Raw genomic sequence first — 24,130 nt, 5'->3', positions numbered from 1 at the left:
TAGCTTGTGAGTGATACAATGATGAAATCAGCATTTCTGGCACTACTTTATGCTGCCCTCAGTGAGATCAGCATAAAGTTGATGACAGGTCCCCTTTAAATTCTGTTTACACACCCTGGAAAAATAAAGCAGAAAAAAGGAGCCGGTAAATTTCCACACTGAATAGTTGATGGACCAGCCCGACTAAATAGGCCTAGTTATTATATGGATCTATGGGCGTATCTGGAGCGCATGCATTGCAGCAATCCGAGCATCAGCCTCTAGTAAGTACACATCCAATTTCTATAGGCAGATCCATGATAGACATAGTAATTGGTGGGGGGTACTACATGACAGACACTATTATGGTTTAGATACCGCTTTTTTGCTGGTACATTTTTATGGGTGCTGCTAGTGCTAATGAAGTAATTGGGAACAGCACTACTGTGACGAGTACTGTCCATTACAATGTTGAAGGAGCTGTGTAGTTCTAGAGCTGACTTCTGGTGATGGATCTACACCCAAACAGCTGATCGGCAGGGGTTCAGGGTGTCGGACCTCTGCCGATCAGCTAACCTCTCTCCCCTCCACTGCCTTCTTTTCCTCTGCACTTCTCTGTATCTGCTCCCCTTCCTTCTGGTCCTGCAATCTTCTCCTTCGCCCTTCCTTCTGAAGAGGCAAGGTTCCTATTTGGCAACCTCTTCATCATCTGGCTGGCCAAAGTTCCAAACTCCTACCAGCCAAAAAATTCATCTCATGCACCACTTCAGGATGTTCCGAGGATGCCTATTTTAGCCACAAAAGGATGCAGAGCCGGTATGGAGCTCCACAGACAGTGCCTTGACTGACTGCAGTCCCAGAATGCCTGCAGCGGAAGAGTCAATGGCCTCAGTTGTGACGTATACCCAAGCAGCATATTTCAGAGGCATAGCTAAAAAGTGAGTAAAGCTGGAAACCCCTTTAAAAGGGGGCTGTCCAGTCTGTTGAATGTTCTCAGACAGTGACCGGTCTCAGGCAGGCTGACCTCTTTTAATGGAGGAACATTAAAATAAACAATGTAGAACTGTTGGTTAACCTCAAAATTCCCTTCAGAAAATCCCTCCTGGATATTTTTATCTGTATAAATAGGTACTTTTCAGAGCCAAAATGAAGACCTCACTTTTTCCAAGAGGGTAAACACAGAAGTCAGTCTCTTTGGTTACAGTGGTGCAGTGTAAAAGCGCTGGAGCTCAGAATAGGTGGTGTTTAGGGACGCAGTTTAGAGGAGTGGGAGTGCTTTTTCAGTTTGCCTATATCTTGATATAGGGAGGGGAATTTCCAAAACACAATTAAAGCCTTGCCACTTTTTTTCTGCAAACATGGAAATAAAGTACATGATCTTAAACGACTGATTTCTATAACCTCATGTGTATCCTTACCTGTATTCTGTAATGCTGATGACTGAGGTGTCCACACCAACAAGCGCATTGCTTGTTCATCAGGTGATCTGCTGCACCTTTACACGGGCCGATTATCGGGAATGGGTGTTCATTCCCAATAATCTGCCCAACAATCAGGCAATGAGAATGCAGCCTAAAGATCATATGTGATTAACTGCTGCTGAGATATATTCGTTTTTATATTTATGCTAATGAACTCTTTCGAGCACCAGGTGGCTGGCTGTAGCACTTGGAGCACCGCTACTTCTGCGCCCTTCTGCTCTGTGTACTCCCCCCGTCCCTTTGATTGAAAGGGCTAATAGCCCAGTCTTCTGATGCCTGCACTGTGACTCACAAATATGTGGTCCAGCATTAACATGGTATGTCGGGGGCAGACTGGCCATAGACTCTACAGGGAAACTTCCCGGAGGCTGCCTGAGCCCTCCGCACGGCCGCCAGTTAGGTAAGTAATGATCTGACGCTCCTCTCTTCTTATATATGCCCTTAAAGTTTCCATCCTTTAAACGTATAAATTTTTTTCTGAAGATGCCTTCAAATCCTTAAATCTTCATTTAAGATGGGACAGGTTTGACACAAAAAACTGACACAAATGTATTGAAATGTATGCACATACGTTAAACGTATACATAAAAAAAAAAAATCATAAAGCTAACCATAACATTTTTATGTACGTGTTATGTTAAAAAATTACAAGATGCGAACAGCCCCTAACTTGGAAATCCCTGCACTATTCTGTCAACACTTAAAACAATAAAACTTTTAAAGATAATAATCATCATGGTTATTGTCAGTAGTGGGTGTGTTATATATGTCATGGGTGTGTCTGTGGGTGAAATGCTATACTTTAATGTTGAAGATGAGCCCAGTCTTGTATAAAATGCAAGTGATTTTGGCTAAAATCCTCTTTGTAATTGGGTTTTATTAAAAATTGTTAACCACTTCTCTTCTGCAGCCTGCATATATTCCCATACATTGCAGGCTGCTCAGCGTGAAATATTTCAGACAAGGCTTAGTCTGCGGCCCCTCACTCTGCTCGCATGAACGTATTTTTTTGGGTTGTAAAGATGTCAGCTTATAGAGGAGAGCAGAGAGAGGGGCTGCAGACCGCACCATAAGAGAGCTCATCTGACGGATTTCACACTGAATGGGACTGAGAAGCTTGCAATGTTTGAGAATACAAGCAGGGTGTAAAAGAAAAAAATAAACGATTGAAAGGTTGAAAACTTTTTATAAAGTTCCATTACAAAAATTATTTTGGCCAGATATACATGCATTTCAGTAATAATCTTTCTAAGCTTTTATCAACTTTATATGTGTGTGGTTTTTTTTTTAATGCAAAATTTTGGGTAAGGCCTGTCTCTGTTGGCGGTGCAACAAAGCTGCATCACACGGAAGAAGCTGTCACCTTTACGTTTGGTGCCATCAGATGTCTCAAACACATAAAGTCTCAGTTCTATTGATGGTTCTCTAGGCATGTAAGCCTAGCCCAAGAATGTTTTCACACTTCACTTTTTTTACGTGATTTGTGCAAAACCATTGTAATTCGCAAGACATTTTGATGCAGTGTTGCAAAAATCATGGCAAAGAAAAGGTTTGATGACTTTTTAACCAGGCCTCAACCTTTTATGTGTGAACATGCCCTACGTCCGAGACCATGCACAGCCATATCAGCCCCATCCGTAGCAGCCAATTTCTGTACAATTTTGAGGTAGTTATGTGGCCCATGCAGATATTCATAGGGTATAGATGCAACCAAAACAATCGCCCTAAGGGCTTATTACCAGACTTGACCCAGATTAGCAATTTTTCACTGATTAAAATATAAAACACTTTCTTTTGCTCACAAGTACTTTAGATAAAAATAAAAGTTTTATTTTATCAGTGAAAAATTGATAATTTGGGTCAAGTCTGGTAATAAGTCCTTAGGGCGATTGTTTTGGTTGAGTTGATTTACCATTACCCAGATAAGGTCATTTTTTTTGTTGTATAGGGTATAGATGCGCTGTTATGTACTCCATATCTACACTGTACAATACTTGTAACAATTTTTATAAATCTGAGTACATAAAAATTTAGCGGTTCTGAATGAGGGCATATAGGTAAACTAAATTGTGCCTACTTATTTGCATTGAAATGTACTTCTCATGAGCTGAAAATGCAGAAGTCTGAGTTGCCGCCTCCGCCAATGTTCAATTTGTATATGTGGATGCAGGAACATTTGTAGAGGGTTTTACAGCTTTTAGAGGGGTTACATCTCCTTTGGTTACAATTCAATGTATTACTACCATAATAAGTGTAATAACGCTTTACAACCTGCAGGTGGAGCTTTTGCTACTGAATTGGATGATTCAGAAAATAAAGGCATCGGCTCTGATTCATCAAGACCGGTGTCTGGTGCATTGGTCTTCATAGGGCTTTTGCTGTCTGAGGAGCCATGCCATTTGGGACAAGGTTTCGTTATGTATATCTTGGCTCCAATGGCAGTCCGCACACCAGTTTCTAGTGTAAGCGCCTGGCCCTGAAACCTCTTTAATCGGCGCACACACTCTACTGAAGCTCGATGGGTGGATGCACAGTACAGGTTCCATCAGCCCAGCGGGCTTCAGTACTGTGCAACGTAACCATTGATAATAAAGACTAAGGGTTCCTGCACACATGAATTTGTCTCTGGCAGGTATTTTAACAGTAAAAAAATGCCAGAATAAGCACAAGTAGGTTTTTTGCTGTATTTTTGAAAAAGTGAGAAAGACAAAATAACCCCACCTAATCGACAAGATCTCCAGAAACCTCTTGTGTGTCCTGCATTTTATATTCCCCATACACCTTCAGCAGAGATCTGGAGCTGGAGTTTTTACTGCAAATTCCACACAAAAAACCCAGGTGCAAATACACCACTAAGGCTGCCTGGACACAAAATCCACATGCAAAAAAAACCCGAATTTTTTTTAAAAACTGCACATAAATTCACGTTGCGGCTTTTGTCCAGCTGTTTTCGGAGGCATTTTCTGTTTAACAACCCCATTGAAATCTGAGTGGAAAAACCACCACACATAAGGTGCAGAATGACCTAAACAGATGACGTGCTGCAGATTTTAAAACCATTTTAAAGTACAAAATATGCAATGTGTACATGAGATTTGGCAAATTTCATTCATTTTGCTGGTACTGTCCTACAGTGTGTTTTTTCTGCAGGAAAATCCACACAGAAAAATCACACTCGGGCCTTTTGACTGTAATTTCTGTCCGCATCCGATCTGCATTTTTTGTGGATCGCATGTGGTGGCTAAAGATGCGGCCAGCATACCGTGTGCTGACCACGTCCCTGTGTCCATTCCGTGGCACCGCAAAGAAATAAAATATTTCTACAGGAATTATATTTTTTTTATTGTTGGTGTGCACTCGGCCGCTATCCATGTTTTGTGGCCCTCAGAACACATACGGTCTTGGGCATGAGACCTAAATGCACATTGTGTGCAGTTATAGAATGAACAAAGGAGAGCGCATAGGGAGTACCGCTGAATGCCACAGATTGGGTGCTCATCTGGACTGGGTATGCTAGAGTAGGGATGCCCAACCTGCGGCCCTCCAGCTGTTGCAAAACTACCACTCCCAGCATGCCCTGATGGCTATAGGCAGTCCGGGCATGCTGGGAGTTGTAGTTTTGCAACAGTTCGAGGGACGCAGGCTAGGCATCCCTGTGCTAGAGGCACAACACTCTGAAGGGCATTAGATATCCACTGCTGCTGCTCACACTATCACGGTGTGAGCTGCTGAGTGATGCATCCAGAGATAAAGAAAGAGGAGGAGGAAGCGCTGTCCGTATCGGTGGAAGGAGAAGGGTAAGTATATACCTTTATTGGTCAATGACGTTTCTGACCAATAGAGAACAACATAAACGTATATACTTACCCTTCTTCTTCCAACAATACGGACAGCGCTCCCTCCTCCTCTTTCTTTATCTCTGGATGCATTGTGTGCAGTTACCATAAAACTGCACAAAAAAGGGCACCAAATACTGTGAGAAACCCCCCTTAGGGCTCTTTCACACCTGCGTTATTGTCTTCCGGCATAGAGTTCTGTCGTCGGGGCTCTATGCCGGAAGAATCCTGATCAGTTTTATCCTAATGCATTCTGAATGGAGTGAAATCCGTTCAGGATGCATCAGGATATCTTCAGTTCAGGACCGGAACGTTTCTTGGCCGGAGAAAATACCGCAGCATGCTGCGCTTTTTGCTCCGGCCAAAAATCCTGAAGACTTGCCGCAAGGCCGGATCCGGAATGAATGCCCATTGAAAGGCATTGATCCGGATCCGGCCTTAAACTAAACGTCGTTTCGGCGCATTGCCGGATCCGACGTTTAGCTTTTTCTGAATGGTTACCATGGCTGCCGGGACGCTAAAGTCCTGGCAGCCATGGTAAAGTGTAGCGGGGAGCGGGGGAGCAGCATACTTACCGTCCGTGCGGCTCCCGGGGCGCTCCAGAGTGACGTCAGGGCGCCCCACGCACATGGATGACGTGATCGCATGGCACGTCATCCATGCGCATGGGGCGCTCTGACGTCACTCTGGAGCGCCCCGGGAGCCGCGCGGACTGCAAGTATACCGCTCCCTGCTCCTACTATGGCAACCAGGACTTTAATAGCGTCCTGGCTGCCATAGTAACACTGAAAGCATTTTGAAGACGGATCCGTCTTCAAATGCTTTCAGTACACTTGCGTTTTTCCGGATCCGGACAACGCAAGTGTGAAAGAGGCCTAACACAGAAAGGGGTTGCAAAACATTTACTGCGGAAGGTGACATGAATTTGTCAGCAGTTAACTCTGACCCATTATTTTTTCTGCCTGTTATTTCCTGAACTTGTAGGAGAATGCAGTGCACGTGACGGCTTCATTATACCATATCAGTGCAATCTGCACTATGCAAACGTTAGGCTCAAGTTTTAGAACCTGATTCAAATAGGCCGGGGACACAGTGTGGATTCAAGGCTACCACCAAAGTTCATTGCAGTTTCATTCTGCTGTGTAGCGTCTGTGCACAGAAGGAGGGTTACTTGACTAACTAATATATAAAGCTGAGTGTATGTGTGTGTGTGTGTGTATGTCCGCTAAAGGAATCTGCACCGTCGCATTTACAATCACGAAATTTGGCACACAGGTACATCAGGTGTCTGGGAAGGTTTTATGACGTACCGTTCCTGAGATATTCCCCCCAAAAAATGCATTAGCCAATAGAAGCCTGGTCACATGATCCTTATCAGCCAATAGAAGCTCCAGTCTCCACATACACAGTTTTACTCCAGGTTTCCATAACAACCCAGCCATTTTTCTTCACTGCTGTAGGAGAGCTTTAAAGGAAATCTGTCACCAGTATAATTGCTATTGACATAAAGCCATGGCCTAATAGAACTTAGTACCTTATTTCAAGATGTGCCTTTGTTCCAGCAATAGATGTTTTTATCCTCTGAAAATCCAGTTTATTTGGCATGCAAATGAGCCAGTAAGGTGCTCATAGGGGTGTCACTCTTGCAGGAAGGAGCCCATATATGCCCCATGTGTCCACCCTCAAGATATAAAACCCCGCCCCAGGTCTAAGCCACACCCCTGATACGGTTAGGCCACGCCACCCCACACTCCTGAGCCGACGGGGGTTGAAAAAATGAAGGTAAAAATCAACTTCTGTCAGCTGCCTGCAGAGGTGGGAGTGAGGGTGACTTTCTCCCTGCAGCTCACACTCCGACAGTACTGTGCTGCTGTCTTAGAGTGAGCTGTTTTGGGGGCGGGGTGCTGTAGATGTCACTGTTATAGTGGATACTATCGATATCTTTTAACGACACACACAAACATTAAGTAAAAAAGATTAAATATACCCGAGTGAAGCCGGGTCCTTCAGCTAGTAACTAACTATAACTGAATATAAAGGAACATTAATTGGGTATAAAGAAGCTGTGATTTCAGAGTCTGTGCAATTTGTATGATTTTGTGCCTGGCTGCTGTTTCCTAGTGTTCTACTTTTGGGCACTTTAAGCTAGGTTCGTGAATGCGCGATTGTCGTGCAGTTTAGAATAAGTATGACCACTGTCATACAAAAAGTACACCATTAACGCATGCTGAAAAAAAAAAGTCATTTCGCTTTAAGACCGCAGAAAGAAAAATCACCCCAAAAACAAATGTCTTAAGCAAGGAGAATTTCAGAAACCTTCACTTGAATGGCAGCTGAGCTGCAGTACCCTGGCACGGACACTATATAGTGGACTGAAACTACCGCTTCCATCTCCATCCTCCGTTTAGTCTCCGGCGCCAGCCAGAAGCAGCTAATTGTTGAGGATACCCACTAATCTGATACTGATGACCAATCCTAAGTATAGGTCATCAGTATCTCCAGATTGCAGAACTCCTATGTGAAATCAGGTGTGCCTTCCGCAACTTGCGGAACGGGCGGCCCATTGTAGACATGCCTATTCTTGTCCGCAAAACGGACAAGAATAGGACATGCTATATTTTTTTTTTGTGGGGCCTCGGAACGGAGCAACGGATGCGGACAGCACACGGAGTGTTGTCCGTATCTTTTGCAGCCCGATTGAAGTGAATGGGTCCGCACTCGAGCCGCAAAAACTGCGGCTCTGATGCGGACCCGAAAAAACGGTCGTGTGCATGAGGCCTAAAGATGCATAAATGTACACACAAATTGCACTAAGTATATTTAAATGGTACATGTTGCATATCTTCGTTCCCTAGGCATGTTTCTTTTTCCTGCTTCCTCATGACAGACATTTATGTACGCTAGTAATTTGGACCAAAATGGTCACACCAAATTTGGTGCATTTTATTACTAAAAGAGGTTGTTACCATCATTGGGTGCTTATCGCCATTGAACACCCATTCATTTCAATTGGAAGTCCGAAAATAGCCAAGCAGCACTCCCATAGAAATTATGGGAGTGCGGCTGCGCATGCGCGGTGCGCCCTTCATCACTTTGCAGCCTGTGTTCTAAGGATAGGTGATAGATATCCTAGTGAAATTCCCCCCAGTGTCCAAGATGGGACAACCCCTTTTATACCTTTTCTGTCCACAGTTTTCAAGATGGTACAGGTAGACCTAAAAAGTAAAGCAGGGTATGATTTGTACTACTGCAAACTGCGGCTGAAATGTTGTACCTCTATATGTTACACTATATAAAAAGGAACCGGTAGAACTTGAAATTGTCACTTACTACAATTTCTTGTTTGTACATCTAATCTCTGGGTATTCCCAGTATCAGGGCAATAGAATGTACTAAAGTAGTCCGCTCAGGGGCCCTCTCATTCTTTTCTAACCTTTACGTTTCACAGGTATTCTGAATATGCACATAATAGTTCTGGGTATTTCCCATCTCTGAAAACCTGACTCAGTAAAACAGGAAAAGCAGAACTGTGCATAGGAACATGTATAAAACACAAGGCTTAGGCCTCTTTCACACTACAGTATGTTGAATTCAGTGTTTTGCGTTCCGTTTTTCACGGATCCGTTGTTCCGTTTTTTGCTTCCGTTGTGGTTCCGTTTCCGTTCCGTTGTTCCGTTCCGTTTTTCCGTATGGCAAATACAGTATACAGTCATTTCATATAAAAAATTGGGCTGGGCATAACATTTTCAATAGATGGTTCCGCAAAAAACGGAACGGATACAGAAGACATACGGATGCATTTCCGTATGTGTTCCGTTTTTTTTGCGGACCCATTGACTTGAATGGAGCCACGGACCGTGATTTGCGGCCAAATATAGGACATGTTCTATCTTTTCAACGGAACGGAAAAACGGAAATACGGAAATGGAATGCATACGGAACACATTCCATTTTTTTGCGGAACCATTGAAATGAATGGTTCCGTATACGGACCGTATACGGACCGCAAAAAACGGACCGCAAAACGGAAAAAAAAAACGGTAGTGTGAAAGAGGCCTTAAGCTGTACATGTGGTCATATGAACATAGGTACTTTTCGGCTGCCTAATTGATTAAATTCCTGTTATTGTCCCTTTCCTCTGGCTTATTCTATTTGTCCCCAAACAATGCCTGAGTCACAAAACCTTTATCACCCTAAGGATACATGCACACATATGCCATCCATTATTTTTTTGGCGGATCCATTGTAACAATGCCTAAAACGGATAAGAATAGGACATGTTCTATTTTTTTTTGCGGGGCTATGGAACGGACATACTGATGTGGACAGCACACAGTTTGCGGACCCATTGAAATGAATGAGTCCTATCCGCAAAAAAAAAAACGGAACGGAAACAAACAACTTTCGTCTGCATGTAGCCTAAAGATGAACCCTTACACAGCGATCCAGATGGCGACCAAAATGGTCGCCAATGCGCCTTAAAATTTGCAGATGGTGACAAGACTTTTTAGCCTTGTTGCCATTTGCGATGGGGCTGCCGCGCTGTAGCTGAATATTGCAGCGGGGCATGGGAGCCAATAATTCGTAGCCCCGCTGCCCAGCGCAGGCGTTTGCTCAGCAGCACAGGGGAGAAGGAAGCAGTGTCTCCCTCCCCCCTGTGCCGCTGCTGCCACTGTCACCAATGAAGAGGAAGGGGGGGGGGGGGGGGGGGGGGGCTGTGGTCACTGCACCACCAATGATGTTAACTCACCCATTAATTCAAATACAGGAGGTGGGTGCTGGCTGCAGAGTCACATAGCTGGCACCCGACCATAGCCGGAACCCCCGCAGTGTGCCCCCCCCAAGTATTAAAGTCATTGGTGGCAATGGCCACAGGCTCCCCTCCCCTCCTCCTCAGTGAAAGTTCCCATCTAAGCCCCAGCAGTGTAATCCTGGGGCTCCGATCGGTTACCATGCCATCCAGGACATTACTGAAGCCCTGGCTGCCATGGTAAGCTCCCTGCTGTTGTGTGTACTATGCACAGGGCAGCAAGGAGAGTGTGAAGTCCAATTCACCCTGATAGATCTCTATTAGAGTGTATAGGACAAGGGTTGTAGCCCCTAAGGGGGCTAATAGTTAGTAAATAAAAAGTGTAAAAAAAACAAAAAACACCAAAATATTAAATATAAGGGTACTTTTACACTAGCGTTATTCTTTTCCGGCATTGAGTTCAGTCCTAGGGGCTCAATACCAGAAAATAACTGATCAGTTTTATCCTAATGCATTCTAAATGAAGAGCAATCCGTTCAGGATGTCTTCAGTTCAGTATTTTTGCCTTTTCAGGACAGAGATAATATCGCAGCATGCTGCTGTTTTATCTCCGTCCAAAATTCCGGAACACTTGCCTTTTCCCATTGGCACGCATTAATGCCGGATCCGGCAAGACGGATCCGACATTGCGGTCTGCACATGCTCAGACCGCAAAAAAATTTAAAAAAAAAAATGCCAGATCAGTTTTTCCGGATGACACCGGAGAGACGGATCCGGCATTTCAATGCATTTGTCATATGGATCAGAATCCTGATCTGTTTGACAAATGCCATCCGTTTGCATACGTTTTGATGGAGAACAATAAATAAACGTTACATATCGCCACGTCCGAAAAGTCCAAACTATTAAAATATAACAAAATATCTCCTATGCGGTGAACGTCGTAAAAGAAAAAAATATTATAACCGTGCCACCTTGTCGTCCCCCCCCCCCCCCCCCCCCAAAAAAATAGGATAGGACTGTTCTATTATGGGCCGGACGTTCCATAAAATGCAGAATGGTGGGGGTTTTTTTGCCCGGTATCGAGTATCGCAATACTTTTTTATGGCATTGAAACCGAATCAAAATTTTGGTATCGTGACAACCCTAATATGTAGTGCTGGCTCATTACTGTGACCTGCGTCTCATCTTCTCCAAGTATATATTTTTTTTTAAATTACAATTATATATATTTTCAATTTGGCGACTAAAAATGTAATTTAGCTCCAAAAATTTTCAGTTTAGGATCCAATGGCTCCTGTTTATATTTTTTTTGTCTGGAGCACTGTTAAATGTACTACTAACCCTGGTTGTCTTGGTAAACTATCTACCATGTATAAGGCACTTGTTGCCCTCAGGATGAGCTTTCATTCTCTTTTAGAGAATAGTAGAATGTACTACAAGGGTTTCTTTTACTACAGTCCTAGTGGAATCAGGCTGTAAACTTCTCACGAGGTAGTATCTAGTTTCTCGCGGATTTTCTCTGGATCCTCCTCCCACTGTTTTGGTAATTTTGGAGGTAACGATTCATTGCAACCCATGTGGTGGACTTGTCCCCGGGTGAAACTCTTCTGGATATGTGTCTGTTATATTTTACAGTCAGTGACGGAGATATCCCTACGGAAATCCCTATAGGAAGCCTTATTAAATAAACCAAGGATGCCCAATCTGCGGCCTTTCAGCTGTTGCAAAACTACAACTCCCAGCATGCCCAACAGCCTACAACTATCAGGGCGTGTTGGGAGTTGTAGTTTTGCAGCAGCTAAAGGGCCGAAGGTTGGGCATCCCTGAAATAAACCATCTCCCATGCACACTCAACTTTTATTTCTTAATGTTAATGGCTGTTAGAATTTACCACAAAGGGGCATGGAAAACTCCTACAATTAACTTGGATTGGGTGAAGCTTAAATTAACCTGGATAATGGTCGATGAGAAACTTTCTAGCATCCTATGGAATAAAACTGAAATGTTTGAAGCGATATGGTCTCCCAGATTACAGTATTTGGAAACTATCAGAATATTTTCTGCACCATTGCAAAATTGTCAGTTGACAACAAACCATGGTCAGGTTTTCTCTGGCAGGGGAATCGGTGGCATACTCTTCCTTCTTCCTCTACCTATCCTTTTTTGTTTTGTTTTCCTTTCACGTTGTATCCTGTTACTCTTCAAGGCCCCTGATAGGGCATTGCGTGTTGTTGCGTGGATATATTTCCAGTAAGTTGACTCATTTGTCCCTTTTCTTGGTTCAATTTATAAAATGTTATGAGACTTTGTAGACATTGAATCAAAGAAGTCGAACGATTGCAAAGAATAATGATCATTCTACCTTTCCTTAGTTATCAGGTCTGCTACTCTGATGTGTAGGTTCAATGTCGTTGAGCCAACACTGCCGCCTCCTAATTTAGCAGGAGGCATTGCAAGAATACGTATACAGTAGAATGGGTTGTACTGAAGAGCTCTGACATTTACCATACTATTGCCATTGGGAATCGGCTTACTAAAACCTCTGGCACACGACCATGTTCGTTTTGCCGAAGGCAAATTGCAAGTCCATTAAATACGGATGTGGTCAATGTGCATCCTGCAATTTCCACGGGAACCACTGTAAAATGGGTAATAGCCCAAGCTACAAAAGTCACTTCAAATATATTTGGAGTCTGGGGGTCTGTCATGACTTGGGTTGGGAGTATGCCTACTTAGAAAAGTAAGTCTGTGCTGTTGAGGAAGAGTACATTGCTCAAAGGGGGGCTCTTTTCTGACTCAAGTGATATTCCAGGTCTGCCTCACACATCCATGACTGCAGGGCATTTGCTGCATTGTTTTCTTTAACCTGCAGAAATCATCCCCTGAAATGGGTTTTGTGGACTCACCCTACAGTTTCCTCACAGGTCCCAAATGTTTGTAGCTGTCTTCTAGATCAGGCTAGAAATCTATGTCAACCCTATACATAAAAAAAAAAAAATTCTACCTAGAAATACAGCATTTCATTGTAATGTCCATATTAATTCAGAACATTTAGCTGAACTTTTAGAATCCTCCAGAATTGCGACAGAGGACAACAGAATCCCTTTATGAGATGTACATTTGCATTTTCATATTTTTTCAGGAAGTTGAAGAAAGGTAATTTACCAGGAAGTATGAACACATTTTTCTTGCAATAATTGAATGCACACGTGTCCAGATTATAATTACTGTAGAGGAGCACTAAACAGTAATCCTAGCACTGCCTGTCTTAACCCCTTAAGGACACAGACATTTTTCACCTTAAGGACCAGGCCATTTTTTGCAAATCTGACCAGTGTCAATTTATGTGGTGATTACTTCAAAACGCTTTGACTTATCCAGGCCATTCTGAGATAGTTTTTTCGTCACATATTGTACTTCATGTTACTGGTAAAATGGAGTAAAAAAAAAATCTTTTTTATTTATAAAGAAAATACAAAATTTACCAAACATTTGGAAAAATTAGCAAATACGGTTTTTGGCAGGCAGATTTTGCTGGACTAGTTTTTTTGACACCATGTCCCATTTGAAGCCCCCCTGATGCACCCCTAGAGTAGAAACTCCAAAAAATGTACCCTATTTTAGAAACTACAGCATAAGGTGGCAGTTTTGTTAGTACTATTTTAGGGTACATATGGTTTTTGGTTGCTCTATATTACACTTTTTGTGAGGCAAGGTAACAAGAAATAGCTGTTTTTGCACCGTTTTTATTTTTGTTCTTTACAACATTCATCTGACAGGTTAGATCATGTGGTATTTTTATAGAGCAGGTTGTCACGGACGCGACAATACCAAATATTTTTTTTTTTTAATGGTTCTCCACATTCTGAAAGCCATAGTTTTATTTATTTTTTGGGCGACTGTCTTGTGTAGGGGCTAATCTTTTTCGGGATGAGATGACTGTTTTATTAGCACTATTTTGGGGTGTGTATGACTTTTTGATCGCTTGCTATTACACTTTTTGTGATGTAAGGTGAAAAAAAATTGCTTTTTTACACCTTTATTTTTTTTTACGGTGTTCACCGGAGGAGTTAGGTTATGTGATATTTTTATAGAGCATGTTATTACGGACGCGGCGGTACCCAATATGTATACTTTTTAAAATTTACTTAAAGGGAACCTGTCACCGGGATTTTGTGTATAGAGCTGAGGACATGGGTTGCTAGATGGCCGCTAGCATATCCGCAATATCCAGTCCCCATAGCTCTGTGTGCTTTTATGGTGTCAAAAAACCGGATTGAAACATATGCAAATTAACCTGAGATAAGTCCTGTCCCTGAGATGAGTCGGGGACAGGACTCATTTCAGGTTAATTTGCATATGTATCAAATCTTTTTTTTTTTTTACACAATAAAAGCACACAGAGCTATGGGGACTGGATATTGCGGATATGCTAGCGGCCATCTAGCAACCCATGTCCTCAGCTCTATACACAAAATCCCGGTGACAGGTTCCCTGTAAGTTTTACACAATAACAGCTTTTTTAAAACAAAAAAAAATGATGTTTTGGAGTCTCCATATTCTGAGCCATAGTTTTTGGTTTTTTTTTTGGACGATTGTCTTAGGTAGGGGCTCATTTTTTGTGGGATGAGGTGACGGTTAGATTGGTACTATTTTGGTGGGCATACGCCTTTTTGATCGCTTGCTGTTGTACTTTTAGTGATGGACTAAAAGGAGTTTGTGGACTCCCACTGCAGTCCTTGGTAGCCGTTTGGCGCCGGTGGTGTTGTGGAGTGGGCCTGCTGTGTAACCTGCACTCCCTGGTGTATGGTAGCCATCTTGGCACCTAACAGGTAGGATTCAATGCAGGAATGTGGAACCTACACTCCCTGAAGTGTACGGTAGCTGTTATGGCACCTAACAGGCAGAATTTAGCGTAGGAACCCGTCTAACAGAGATCGCCTTGACGCTTGGCAGACGGGCTCGGATAGTTTTGTACAAAACGATTTGCCAAGTATCTCGCACTTATAGTGTAGCACTTGTTATTATTATGCAATTTTGTACTTTATATTGCAGTCAATTGTCGCATTGCATGTTTTTTGTCTTTCTGTGTTTTTCCCCTATTTTTTCCCAATTTTTTTTTACTTGAAACTTTTAATTTTTAGGGGGGGGGGGCTTTTTTTTTCCAACTTTTTTTTTCCAACTTTTTTTTTCCAACTTTTTTTTCACTTAATTTGTTGTCCTACTTTGGCACTTCAACTTTTGGGGGTCTGATTCCCTTTACTTTTTAATAATTCTGTATTGGAATGTATTGGCTGTATGAGTAATGTATGAGTAACTGCTCATACAGCTTCCTGCCTGTGAGATCCAGGGGCTGTATCTCACAGGCTCTTCACCTGAAGGCAGCGCCGATGTCTAAGGAAGGCATCGCCCTGCCTTCCATGCCATCGGGTCCCCATTACAGCCGCACGGGGACCCAATGGCACCGCCAACCTCCCGCCGCAACAACCCGTAAACGCCGCAAACCGCAGGTCTGAATTTATACAGGGGGATCACAGGACCCCCCCCCCTTCCCCCGCATTGTCCCATGGTGCCTGCTGATTGATGTCAGCAGGCACCCAGTTCCGATCACTGCCCGCCGCGCGGCGGTGATCGGAACTACACATGACGTACCGGTACGTCGTGTATCCTTTAAGGGGTTATCCAAGTTTTTATTTTGTTCTTTCTAGCTACCAGGTAGCAGGTATATTAGACGCTGTTATCAAAACAGCGTCTAATATACCTTTTTGGGGTTTAAAAAAATCAACCAATCAGATTCCGCCTTTCATTTTGGACAGCTCCTTTGGAAAATGAAAGGAGGAATCTGATTAGTTGCTATAGGCTTATTTTTTTTATTTGAGTATTTTTTTAATTTATTTAGATTTATTTGTGTGTGTATGGGTGTTTTTTTTATTTTACACTTTGTACCCACCATAAGGTCATACAAAGCATATGGGTGGCATTTACCATTACATTTTTTTTATTGCTGAATTCTGGGGCTGATATATTAGCATCAGTTACAGGGGAGATACAGCCCCTGCAGTCTTCAACAAATCTGTTGAGCCTTACTGCAGAGCTGATCTGGGTCTGCTAAGACCCAGCATCTCTTTCAGTTACTCAGTCTCCAGTGATCACACTGCTGCCTGATCTGTATATACAGCACTTATTGATTACTGCAAATACAGTGATGGCGAAAGCAGTGACAGTGAAAAACCATCCTGACTTCTCTATGGGCAGCCCTGCTGTCGCTGGCAGTGGGCTCCCTATTTGTGCATCTGCTCGGCTCAGTGGTAACGTGTCCCCAAGCATCATGTCATTGCTGATTCGCGTTTCACCTGGGGAACATGTCACCGCTAAAACCAATCATTGGTTGCAGGTATGCACATGAACCTGTCTGTCTGAAAGTTTACAGGATGTCACCAGAAGACTGCACAAGGGAGCAATGGGCCCAGGAAGCTGGAATGGAGCTGCTGGGGGCAGGGAGTATGGATTTTTCAACAAATATAGCGGGCTGGGGTTGGAATTTTAAAAAAGTCCACAAACTTTTTTAGGCCTCATGCACACGAACATGTGCTGGCTGGGGTCCGCGATCCTCATCCGACGGTCCACACTGCAAAAAAGTTGTGCATGCACTACTTTTTTGCGGTGCGGAGTTACAGACAGAAACCCAACGGAAGTACTCTGTGGCTCTTCCGTGGGGTTCCATGCCTCCGTTCCACAATGGCAATTTAAGTGAATGGGTCCACATCCATGATGCAGGGTGCACATAGCCGGTGCCCATGAATTGCAGACTCGCGGTTTGCGGGCCGCAATTACAGCCACAGCCGGGCAACAGCCGTGTGCATGGGGACTTAATGTAATTAGTGGCAGAAAGTCTGTAAAAATTTTCACCCTGTTTCTCTGAACCTTAATTAGCTGCTAATTTACATTTTAATTAGCTATTTTCTGATTTAAAAAAAGTCACTTCTGACATGTCAGAACATACAAGACTTACCACAAGAGAATATTGTCCATTACATTTTGTTCTGTATCCTGTAATTAGCTGAATCAACGTGAATATAAATGCTTAAAGTAATCACCGCAATCACCCAACCATAGCCAATGGACATTAAGATACATCAGATACATAAATGACGGTATCTCTGACCACACAGACACTTATTTCTCATCCTATTCGGACCTCAAATTTTACATTATGACACAATCTGATGGCCATTACATTTTTTATCTTTTTTTTTTTTTTTTTTTTTTTTATAAAAAAAGGCAAGAATGAACACTAGTTAGGGTACTCTCACACTTTCGGCAGAGGAATCCGGCAGGCCTTTTATCTGCTCATTGTAATTGGGATAATGAGGGAATAACACACACCTGGCCATGGAACAGCTGAGAAGCCAATTGTCCCATTACTTTTGGCCCCTTAACAAGTGGGAGGCACATATGCAAAATGTTGTAATTCCTACACCGTTCACCTGATTTGGGTGTAAATACCCTGAATTTAAAGCTGACAGTCTGCAGGTAAAGCACATCTTGTTTGTTTCATTTCAAAGCCATTGTGGTGGTGTATAGAGCCAAAAATGTTAGAATTGTGTTGATGTCCCAATATTTATGGACCTGACTGTGTGTCCTTTCTCCTTTGTCTTTACGTAATTCTTGATTGTCTGCAGCTTGTTTATTATTCTGGTTGCGTGGCATCCAGGGGATTACCAGAAATGAAAGTACAGGACACGTTCCTTGTACCGCCACACCCTACGAGACCTGTGCACATATACTGGGGAGTCCCGATGACAGGGAACTTGTCTGACCCCTCTCAGTAAGGTTTACTTTGCTTTACCTTCTGTTCTTTGTATTACATAACAGTTTGTACGTTTTGTTCCATAAGAGTAAACATGTACCTGATGTAATTGTGCTGGCTGCTTGTTTTTTATTGCCCTTGTAGATGCGTACTTTACAGTGTGCAAATGGCACTTTTGCAGCAAAAAAAATGCATTGTTTTTACAAGTGCAAACAGGGCTTTAAAGAGGTGTGATTGTCTCTTGACTTTATATTCTACTAAAGCCGCTATTAGAGCACACGATAATCAGACAAATTATTGGGAACAAGCGTTCGTAAGAATAGTCGATCAGCTCATTTATTGGCTGATGGGCATTATTACACTGGATGAAAGATGCCCAATCGTTGGCAGCACATCTGTGCAGTCAAGGAATAGAACAGAATGAATCATTCCTCCCACATTCAGTTCGTATGGGCCTGTGTAAATAATCAATCGGTTTGTGTTGGCCTGTCGAGCGCCAATCGATCGTCTATGGCCCCTCGCACTGCCCGAACATCGGGCACTGTAATGGCACCCTGAGTGGACGTCATCTAAGCCATTTAACACATTAAGGGCCGCTTCACACGAGCGGATGCCGTGCGTGGCATCCGCTCCGTGAAAGAGTGCCAAGACCCGCTGCAGACTGCAGAGGCACGGAGCATTAACATCACTGTTAATGCTCCGTGCCTCTCTGTGATCTCTTTACTACGAAATCACAGTGACAACTGTGATTTCGTAGTAAAGAGATCACAGAGAGGCACGGAGCATTAACAGTCATGTTACTGCTCCGTGCCTCTGCAGTCTGCAGCGGGTCTTGGCACTCTTTCACGGAGCGGATGCCACGCACGGCATCCGCTCGTGTGAAACGGCCCTAAGAGGTTTACTAGCTTCAGGGTGCGTCCTCACGATCCCATACCTTGAGGATTTTCCAATTTGAGATTACAGGTGGAAAATCTACAGCATTTTACAATAGCAGCAAAGTGCATGAGGTTCAAACAAATTTCACCCACACACGGCATAAACAATCTGCTGGAATCTGCCCAGAGACTGACATGGTGCAAATTTTAAATCAGCGGCATGTCATTTTGTACTCATTCAATGCAGATTTCACCCTTTGATATGTATAGCGTGTGATCCATGGCAAAACTGCAACAAATCTGACAGCCATTCCAAAAAACAAAACAAAAAAAACACCTGCGCCGCGTTTTTTCTGTCTCCCATTCATTTTAATGGGAGGCAGCACTTTGTCTCTGGGAAGGAGCCAAGTTAGTTTATTGCTGTTTATATAGTTCTAGACTGATAGATACTAATTAATGTATTCTGTAAATCTAAAGTTCAGGTTTAGAAGCTTCCATGTACAGCCGAGAGTTCCTTCCCGAGAGTCAGCTGCTCGCTCGCTGCATTTACATCCTTCACAGTATGAGGAAGAGGGATCACTATAGCGATCGCTTGTCACATACAGAATCTTTGTTTCTGGGCAGAAGATCTCTGTTTAGACAGCATGATAATTGGTTTGTCTGCAGCAACGACGGGATCACCGTTTCGCTCGTTTATCGGGGGATCGGCAGCACATTTAGATGGGCAGATTGTCGGGAACAAGCGTTTGCAGGAACGTACGTTCCCGATAAGCTGCCCGATTATCAGTCAGTGTTAGGCTACTTTCACACCTGCGTTAGGTGCGGATCCGTCTGGTATCTGCACAGACGGATCCGCACCTATAATGCAAACGCTTGTATTCGTTCAGAACTGATCCGTTTGCATGACCATGAACAAAAAATATATATATATATATTTTTTTTATATTTTTTTGTTCATGATAATGCAAACGGATCTGTTTTGATTTACACGGACAGTCAATGGGAGGCGGAATCGTTTTCAATTGCACCATATTGTGTCAGTGAAAACGGATCCGTCCCTATTGACTTACATTGTAAGTCAGGACGGATCCGTTTGGCTCCGCATCGTCAGGCTGACATCAAAAGGCTGCAAGCAGCGTTTTGGTGTCCGCCTCCAGAGCGGAATGGAGGCTGAACGGAGGCAATCTGGTGCATTCTGAACAGGTCCTTATCCATTCAGAATGCATTGGGGCTAAACTGATCCGTTTTGGGCCGCTTGTGAGTGCCGTGAACGGATCTCACAAGCGGACCCAGAAACGGCAGTGTGAAAGTAGCCTAAAACTTTCCCAGCGTGTTGACCTTTATCATGCTGCGTGAAGCATTGACAGAAATGCCATCATTCTTGCACAAGACCACAGTGCCAGTGCTTTAGTGTGCATTTTAACTTTAAATACCAGTGATCAAAAAATAGCATTTTCCCAAATTTTTGTGCATTTAGTTGAACTAACATTTCCAAGTGCATTTTATTCTTTGTGTATGTAACCATATATGACATGTGCATATGCAATATTATACTTATTACCCAACATAAGGCTACGTTCACATCACCGTTCAGCCTTTCCGTTCTCCTGCTCCGTTTAGGGGCAGGAGAGCGGAAAGGACGGATAAGCACATAACTGACGTCAAACGGAGCCCTTAGGACCCCATAGACTATAATGGGGTCCGTTATATTTCCGCTCAGAAGATGATTTTTAAGCGGAGACAAAAGTCCTGCATGCACAACTTTTGTCTCCGCTTAAAAATCATCTTCTGAGCGGAAATATAACGGACCCCATTATAGTCTATGGGGTCCTAGGGGCTCCGTTTGACGTCAGTTATGTGCTTATCCGTCCTTTCCGTTCTCCTGCCCCTAAACGGAGAATGGAAAGGCTGAATGGTGATGTGAACGAAGCCTAAGTCATTGGACAAAAAGTGCTGAATTATATTGCTGCTTGTGATATTTATGTTGTTTTTGGTCTTTTAGGAACTGCAGACATTTCTTAAATTTGTGGATTCTCAGCCGCCCTATGATATTGTGGTAGATGGACTGAATGTTGCCTATCTCTCCAGAACAAATCCACTTTCAACTCCTGTGAGTATTGACTAATTTACAGCCCTGGATTATAGAGGAGTATATGTCTGCACAACGTAACATTTTTCTATGTACTCGGGATAGCCGTTCTTCTCTGCTCTTGTAGCAGTGATGATTGAACACCATGGGCGAAACTTCATTGTACAAGATCTGTGACTGACAAGTGTCCTAGACATTGTAATATGTGTACTCATTGTAAAGGAGTATGTTAGCCTGTATGGAAGGAGTTTCTTTTTGTATTTTACTGCCATATGCTTCTTGTATATTACTGGAAACTCAACCAATGATACTGCCACTAGAAGCTGTGATATATACTATGTGGACAAAAGTATTGGGACACCTACACATTACACCTACAGCAGCTTTTATGACATCTCCTTCTAAATCCATAGGCATTAATTTGGAGTTGGTAGCCCCTTTGCAGCTAATTCAGCTTCCACTCTTCTGGGAAGGATTTCTACAAGATTGTGGATTGTGTCTGTGGGAATTTTTGCCCATTCATCCTGAAGAGTATTTGTGAGGTCAGACGCTGATGTTGGACGAGAGGGCCTGTCTTGCAATCTCCGTTTCAGTTCATCCCAAAGGTGTCAGATAGGACTGAGATCAGGGATCTTGTGTGGACCAGTCAAGTTCTTCCACACCAGACTCACCCAAACATGCCCTTATGCAGTGTGCTGACTGTACCGTTTGGTGGAGGAGGGATAATGCTATAGGGCTGTTTTACAGGGGTTGGCCTAGGATCCTCAGTTGTACTGAAGGGAAATCGTAAAGGGATTCTGTCACCTGGATTTTGCCTATAGAGCTGCGGACATGCGCTGCTAGATCCCCACTAGCACGTCCGCAATATCCAGTCCCCATAGCTCTAAGTGCTTTTATTGTGTAAAAAAAACTATTTTATATGTATGTAAATGAGGCAAGTAAGGTGCCCAAGGGGCTGTTACTAACGTTTCTGGTGCCCAGCAACACCCACTGTGAAGGCGCCCAGCACCGCCTGCATACTCCAGATCTCCTCCTTGCTCCCTGACGTCACAAAGTTAGAGCGCCTTTATCTCGCGCATGGACGAGTACCCGGCATGTCAGTGCCGGAATAGTGTTCCTTCCCTGTGCTGGCATCAGCCTCAGGGAACGAACTGCACATGCGCTAGCTGCGAGATTATGGCGCTCTAACTTTGTGACGTCGGGGAGCAAGGAGGAGATTCGGAGGATGCCGGCGGTGCTGGGCTCCTTCACAGTGGGCGCGGCTGGGCACCAGAAACGTTAGTAACAGCCCCTTGGGCTTCTTACTTACTTACATATATATAAAATCGTTTTTTTGACACAATAAAAGCACTCAGAGCGATGGGGAATGTATATTGCGGACGTGCTAGTGGCGATCTAGCAGCGCATGTCTGCAGCTCTATAGTCAAAATCCAGGTGACAGAATCCCTTCAATGCTTTTGAAAAAAAATTCAAGACATTTTGGAGAATTGTAGGCTTCCAACTTTGTGGGAACAGTTTGGAGAAGGCCCATTTCTGTTCCAGCTTGACTGTCTCCGAGTGCAGGTTGGGTAAATTTGGTGTGGAAGAACCTGACCCTTCCTGGCCTCAACACCATTGAACACCTTTGGGATGCATTAAAACACAGATTAATTGACAGGTCCTCTAGTCCAATATCAGTGTTTAATCTCACAAATACTTTTCTAGATAAATGAGCAAAAAATCCCACACACTCCAAATTCTTGTAGAAAACCTTTGCATAAGAGTAGAAGCTGTTATAGCTGCAAAGAGAGCACCAACTCCATATGAATGCCTATGGATTTAGAATGGGGTGTCATATGTCCTCCTGTAGGTGTAATATGTAGGTGTCCCAATACTTTTTCCATATAGTGTAATATACCAGGGAACACCATTCAGTTTTTGAATTTGTGGTGGTCCAGCTCACAGTCCCTCCACCAAGGTCATTTTTGAAACCTCAAACGTGGATTACTGCAGGAGTGACAACCAACCAGACCAGTCCATCTGTGTAAATAGAGTTACCAATGAAATTCAATGACCTGTCAAGTGCAAAATGATCAACACATAGCGAGAAAAACAACATATAAAGTGTGTCACCTAATTATCTATTGCGGTAGGGAAAGGTGTGTAACTGAGCCATAGCTAATGCACATAGTCAAAGGGGTTTTATGAGGATAGGTCATCCCGTTAATAAATCTTGAAAAACCCATTTAAGCTATTAAGTAACCAGTGCAAATAAATACTTGAAAGAAATAGCAAATAATATTATCTTTATGGGCATTCAAGATGAATAGCACATTCAGAACTGTTTGTCAAAGTAACAAATCTGATCCAGCTGGCATCTTGGAACGGGCTGGTAAAATAACGAGAGCAGGTACCAATTTGCTCTAAACACTGTGCATTAATCTGAAGTTCTTCAAATGAAGTACTGGTAGATTCCTCCCTTTTACTTCGTGACTTGATGCCTTTGCTTTGATGTGTTTGACACGTCGAGCCTCCAATGATGGGCAGATGTCCTACTGAATGTGAGACACTTGCACGACCACCCAATGACGTCTTGAGGGATCATAGCTTATAAGCCGATCAGTTTGTAACTGAAATATATATATATAAAGAAGGACGTAAATATGTGTGTGTGTATGTTCCGCGATCACTCAAAAACGCAACCGTCGATTTCAACCAAACTTGGTATACCCATCCCTTGCTACCTGGAAATAAATCTTGTGGGGGTCATACGCCTCTATATTGCTCTGTAACTCAAAAACTCATTGATCAATTTCTTCTAAACTTGGTACACATATCACTTACTATCTGGGAAAGAATACTGTGGAGGTAACATGCCGGTACACAAGGAGTTTTGGTCCATTCCAACGTCTGTCTGTTGTTTATGCGCGACCAAACGGCTGGACCGATCTTCACCAAATTTGGAATCAGGTGTCCGGGAACGATTTAGACCGGTCTCAGCCCTCTAGGATGTACCTTTCCTCAGATATTCCCCAAAAATGACGTGTATTACCCAATACAAGTCTGCAAGTCTTTCTCTTCATATCCCAACTGCCATACACACGGTCACATGTCCCTTATCAGCCAATAGAAGCTCGCAGGCCCTTAGTCTCCACATACACAACGTTTTACTCCAGGTTTCCATAACAACCCAGCCATTTTTCTTCACTGCTGTAGGTCAACTTTAGGCTAGAGCTACACGATAACATGTGTCGTGCGACATTGTCGCAGAAAAATCCATCTTGCATGGATTTTTTGCAACTGTCGTGTCGCAGTCGCGGCATGTCAC

The 24,130-nt window shown here is 43.2% G+C and overlaps 1 protein-coding gene across 5 annotated transcripts in view; it reads left to right on the top strand.

Annotated features, from left to right (window-relative positions):
• Nucleotides 1-24,130, top strand: part of LOC122921693 (protein only RNase P catalytic subunit) — a 109,393-nt gene that overhangs the window by 40,839 nt on the left and 44,424 nt on the right. For all 5 annotated transcript variants that reach the window (XM_044271867.1, XM_044271868.1, XM_044271864.1 and 2 more), the window contains exon 4: nucleotides 20,737-20,844. In XM_044271867.1, coding sequence (XP_044127802.1) covers nucleotides 20,737-20,844 — 108 coding nt within the window. The remainder of the gene's footprint in view (nucleotides 1-20,736; nucleotides 20,845-24,130) is intronic.

Source organism: Bufo gargarizans, chromosome 11 (assembly GCF_014858855.1).
Source record: "Bufo gargarizans isolate SCDJY-AF-19 chromosome 11, ASM1485885v1, whole genome shotgun sequence".
In the NCBI taxonomy this organism is placed as follows: Eukaryota; Metazoa; Chordata; class Amphibia; order Anura; family Bufonidae; genus Bufo; species Bufo gargarizans.
Note: the sequence above shows the minus strand (reverse complement) of the source record. Positions and strands in the feature narration are given on the sequence as shown.